Below are 5,674 nucleotides of genomic sequence, written 5' to 3'. Positions count from 1 at the left end.
GAACAGCTAGGATTGGTATAGTATTGATAAGCTCGTATATAGAGCACTGTGAAGACCAACAAAATTGTGATGTAGAGCATTAACTGTGTGAAGTGGTGATTAATATCAATTCAACCAGGTTTTACTCCACCATTTTCTACATAAAAAATGCCTGTCAGGCGTATGACAGTTGTTATCCATTCGTTTGATGTGTTTGAGCTTTTGATTTTGCCATTTGATTAGGGACTTTCCTTTTGAATTTTCCTCGGAGTTTTTTTTATTTTACTTTTTGAATCGTTCTTCTTTCTTATGACTCCTGAGTAGGTTGTATGCTCTAGATATACCTCTGTCTCTTAGTGTAGTCACCACGATGCAAAATCTATTTTTTGTTTATAACAATCAAAATATATTTTTGTTTAATATTTTTTTTCAGGGGGTTTACTCATTTCATCCAATTACTGACTGTTCACCATCGTCTTGTCTGTAATAGAGATTAATTTCGTTGGTGTACACATATATTTAAGTCCAATTGCAAGTTTAAATTCTTAAAACTCTTACACACGAAAAGTGTTACATGCGGAATTTAACACTTATTATTTCACTATTTTCTATTTCCTATTAATGACCATGTAATTTCTTACAGTCAAATATATAGAAACATTCATAACTATACAAATATTAAGTTTTATCTTATTTTGAATTCTAGTGCAACAAAAAATAATCTAAGATAAGATGTGTTAAATACAAATTGCAAGTCTATTTAATAATCAAAAGGTTAATATTAGCGGAGTTGGCTTGTGGTGGTTTGGATCAAATGTAAGATATTTATAATACCGGAAGTGAGTTATTGACCGATATTTGATCGGAAGTGATGTTCAATACTAAAAATAGGTAATTAAATCTGCATTCTATCTAGTAAAATTTTTAATAAAATACAGACAATATTTATGTAGAAGGGAACATATATTTGATTTATTGCACATGGATAGTGGTCATTTTGAAAATCAAAAATGACCGCCATAATGAGATGTTTTTTTTTCGTTGCTACTCCCTGAATATGATAACATACACCTAAAAGCATGTTTAAAGTTTCATGCTTGTATCCCCATTTGCATGATTTGCAAGCTGCTCAACTAAGTATTCCGCCAACTTTAATAAGAAATTAGGCGTTGATAGTGTATTTTATTCTTTTTCAAGTTGATAGTTAAACATACATTTTCTATTTCAAATGTTTAAGTTGTGTTAAGTCCTATAAACTATTACGAAATGATATCAACATAATAATTTAAGATTGCCCCTTTCTTTGAAATTTAATAAGAAATGTGCCAACTTTAAAGGTTGGTTGGCCGTTATGGAATAAACGTTTCACAGATGATACCAGATATGTACCTTGCGTCGTAAGTACAACTCCCTTCCCTTTTCATGAATGTGACCTTCCGAATTAGACTATTTACTGGGTTTGTAAATACATGACCAACACGATGAATGCAACAGGTGAAGCAGGATCTGCTTACCCTTCCGGAGCACCTTAGATTACCCTCAGATTTTGGTGGGTTCATGTTGCTAAGTCTTTCGTTTTTTTATCTTGTGTCATATGTACTATTATTTGTCTGTTTGTCTTCTTCATTTGTAGCCATGGCGTTGTCAGTTTATTTTCGATCTATGATTTTGAGTGTCCCTCTGGTATATTTCGCCCCTCATTCAAAAACTAGACTTACATCCTTTTACACAAGGGATAGTTCGTTAGGCTACATGAATAATCATCCCACTTGAAATCATGGTTCACCATCATCCCTAAACAGTGTTGATTGTTCCCTGCATTGTTTGGTTCATTCGGAAACCAGTTAGTGTATTCGATCAGTTCCATATCGTCTGCCCACATCCACATACCCTCCAGTAACATATCTGTTCCTCCCAACCACACTTCTGTTGAATGACCAGTTGCTAGAATATAGTATTCGGTTATTTATTTTTATATTTATTTTTATTATTTGCAAACGCAAAATTTTAAAAGGGAGGCAAGGGGACATTACATTGGCAGTAAAACTTTAGAATAATTTAATCTTCGTTTAGCTGTGCAGTATTTATGAATTATTTATAATTGTTGTTATTGTTAATTTGCCGTCCTAAATTGTATTAAATGTTTCCCCGATATGATTTCAACAAGAACAATCAATCGATTAATTTGTGAATGTTATACCAGAAATATGCACTGTTAGCATGATACATATATTAGTCTTCTTAACTTCAACATCTAACCAATAACCTGTATAACTATGTTTTAAACCAGTAATTTTTGTTTATTATGAATTTCCAGCTCATGAAATCATGTCATTTTGCAAAAGCAAAGATGACAAGTCCGAATAAGGTTTGTAAAATACGGTTTCGGCAGTTATGTTATACTATTTGAGATGTTTGCACTGATAAGATTCTGTTTTTTATAAATTTGACTGCTATTGGAACCAATGATAGATATAATAAAGGCAACAGCAGTATCACTGTTTGATAGACAAAATACGATTAAGCAAATTAAAAATCCGGGTAACAAACTAAAACCGAGGGAAACACATCAACTATAAGAGAAAAATAACAAAACAACAAAAACACTGAACTATGGATGTCCCATGATGCGTATTGTGCTCAAGAATATATATTAATTTTTTGGTTATTTTATCAGTGATCCAAAAAGCATCTGTACTTAACATATATTCACCTTAAGAAATAACTAAAAGATCACTTAAAAAGTAAGCATTTTTTCACACAAAGATAAGCAACACACGGGTATTGCATGTATGTTATCTTTTCCTTTGTACTCTTTAATTCAGGATGGTTTAGGATAGTCATAATGCAGTCATTTATTTAGTTATGGGTATATTGGAAGACGGTACAGAATATACAGACATGATAAATGGGTACAACTTAATTCTTATATTTGTTTAAAAATTGTTACTGCCGTACATGGGTAAAAAAATTAATCATCAGTTTAGAAAAGAAGAAAATTGCCATGGTGAAAAAATTGAAAACAAAATATTATGTTAACACAAATTGTTAAAAATCGTAATTTCTGTTTTTCAGATTACTTAATATGAGGGAAGTTTCTGTTTTCTGAAATTTTATTCTTCAACTTAATCGTTATTATTTTGTCACAGCTCCCTATATTTTACAGCTAGTTTATTTCACGTATAGCTGTTAAGTTGAAACGTGTATTTTGTTATATGTACCGGATACCATCATTGATTGGCATCAAAACCAGAAATTTTCTGTGCCATGAAAATATAATCTATGTCATTATATTATGAACATAAAAACTTTCGTGGTGACAAACAAAAGCCACTTTTCAACCTGGTTATACTGTAACTAGGAAACAATGCTGGTGACATTTTAGAACCTTCATTAAATTCATCTAACTATCCGATTCGCATTACTGTATATACTTACTGTTTGCTCTTTTCAACATCTGAACAATGAATGTGTTCTCTGCGCCGTTTTCTATCCATGCCAATTTTGCTTTTACTGCATCACAGAGTCGCTAAATATATATATTAATCAATATAACATAATTATAATTATTAACCGGATTTTACTTCTATTATTTCTATAGCCTTTTTTGTAATTAGTTAGCCGTAGTTTAAGTTTCTCTCAGACTTTTTGAGTCAAGTATGCCCAAAGAGGCATCATGCAGAATCCCTTGTCATGCTGATCATTTTTATATTCTGGTTAATGTATGTGTTACGATTTGCATAATGATTGGATGTATCAGGGTTTTGATTCTTTAAAAATTGTAAACTGATTATTGCTAAGTGTTACTAACACTAAGTAAACCTGAGTCAGTGATCAGTCTCACAGTAAAATGCCAAAATACAGCTGGCAGATATAGTCGGTTTTTTTTTTTCAAATATTTGGATGACGACTAAAGTCTACCTTATTTGGTTATGGTTTGAACATTAACTGACAGAAACCCATTATCAAATTTGATAATAGTACTGAACAAGAGTATAATGTTTCGATATATTTGAAATGTGTATATGACAGTGTTATCACAACATGGGAAATTAAGGTTTTGGAAAAAGCGAAAGGTATGAAAAGTGCTGAGTTTTTAGCATTACTATTTTGTTGAATAGTCATAGTATTTATTTCGATTGTTTATTTATTTCTAAATTAATATTTGTAGATTTGAAACAAACTTAATATTTTTTTGTAACAGGTTACTTAAAGTAACTAAATCTCAGTTATATAGTTACCAAAGCTTCCGCCCACGTAGTTGGAACCGGAAGTAACACATAACAGTTGTTTTCATGCGTGGTAAATCCCGAAGGACAGGCACACGACACTATACAAAAAAACAAAGAAAATTCGAAAAAGTTTCAACCAATATCATCTTATGAATGTATAACGTTAAGCGACAAATATTTCATACAGATTCGAGACAGCACAAAAAACGTGACGCTTTAATTGTACATATCTGGTGTTATCTTCTTTAGAGCGCTCAAAGAAATTTACAAAAAGAGCATCAGATTATATTATTTATGAACATAATTTTGGAGGACTTTTGAGTTTCAAAATATTTCTGAAATGCACAAAATCAATTATAATCTTTATCTAAAAATATTGTATATCACGTTAAATTTGAAATACGTATATACAAGGAACAGTAGCCACATTCATTCTAAAAACTTTTTATCCAAGCACTTTGTGTGTACTACTTGAAACTTGCGTCAATAAAACAAACAGCACTCAATCATACAATACCACTCGTAAAGAAAACACATTTGATGTACAATTTCACACTAATATAAATAGATATAACAAGATAATATATGCTGCTTCGAAGCTTAACACAAAGAACTATACAAGAATGACGATGTCAGACACTTTATGGTTTTACCTGACACAAAGAATATAACAGTGAGACTTGTGAGAAGAATGGTGTGATCCATGGCGACCGAGATAAGACGACCGAGATAAGCCATGTCTGTCTGATAGACGCTGTATTTTCCTTTATCTCATTTGCTATGTTGTAATTCATAAATATGTTAATTATTCAAAAGTATTAGCTCTGTTTTAAAATAGAAAATAACATTAATGTGAATAAGACTTGGTATAACTAAATAGGTAGAGAAATCAACCGACACGAAAATAAGTACGTTAAAGAAACCAAATTAACACAATATCATTTTTTTAAAGTGTATCTACCGATAGTAATAAAACAAGTGAGTTTTTGCATGCAAGTACTTTTGATATTAAAGACACATACGAAACTCGAGAAAAACAAGGGATACAATCTATCCATCCATGACAATGGCCACAAAAAAATCGGTACTTGCACACCAAAAAACACACAAAAAAGCACAGGATCATTTATTGATATACATAGATGAAAAACTCCTAACTAGAATCTTTAACAAGAGCGGCGAAAGATACCAGAGGGAAATACAAACTCATAATTTGAAAATAAACAGACAACGCCATTGATAAAAATGAAAAGACAAATAACAGTACACAAGACAAAACATAGCAAACTAAAGACTAAGCAACACAAACAAACGTCAAGATTTCAACTTTCTATTCGTTAAATTCTCATTTCTCAACAGTTACATACCCACTAGCTCATCTTATATAGCGCAGATTTCTTAATTGATACGTTACACTCTCCTGCATTTTCAAACAATACGACCTTACACAAGTTTAGTGGTCA

At 31.4% G+C, this 5,674-nt stretch overlaps 1 protein-coding gene across 1 annotated transcript; it reads right to left on the bottom strand.

Annotated features, from left to right (window-relative positions):
• Positions 1 to 316: 316 nt before the first annotated feature.
• LOC143062105 (perlucin-like) lies at positions 317 to 4,970 on the bottom strand. The gene is made up of 5 exons (XM_076233921.1): positions 4,865 to 4,970; positions 4,221 to 4,309; positions 3,418 to 3,508; positions 1,698 to 1,923; positions 317 to 460 (listed from the first exon to the last, which is right to left on the bottom strand). The coding sequence occupies exons 1-5, from the start codon at positions 4,947 to 4,949 to the stop codon at positions 427 to 429; spliced, it is 525 nt and encodes a 174-aa protein (XP_076090036.1). The 5' UTR covers positions 4,950 to 4,970; the 3' UTR covers positions 317 to 426.
• Between the last annotated feature and the right edge of the window lie 704 nt (positions 4,971 to 5,674).

Source organism: Mytilus galloprovincialis, chromosome 2, assembly GCF_965363235.1.
Source record: "Mytilus galloprovincialis chromosome 2, xbMytGall1.hap1.1, whole genome shotgun sequence".
NCBI classification, from domain to species: domain Eukaryota; kingdom Metazoa; phylum Mollusca; class Bivalvia; order Mytilida; family Mytilidae; genus Mytilus; species Mytilus galloprovincialis.
Note: the sequence above shows the minus strand (reverse complement) of the source record. Positions and strands in the feature narration are given on the sequence as shown.

Bases quoted from the DNA above. Each gene is read 5' to 3' on its own strand.
- LOC143062105 (XM_076233921.1), bottom strand. From the start codon at position 4,949: ATGGCTTATCTCGGTCGTCTTATCTCGGTCGCCATGGATCACACCATT. The intron at 4,310-4,864 runs GTAAAACCATAA...TTTTTTGTATAG, and splicing joins TGTTATATTCTTTGTGTCAG to TGTCGTGTGCCTGTCCTTCG. The intron at 461-1,697 runs GTAAGTCTAGTT...TCTCTATTACAG, and splicing joins TATCCCTTGTGTAAAAGGAT to ACAAGACGATGGTGAACAGT.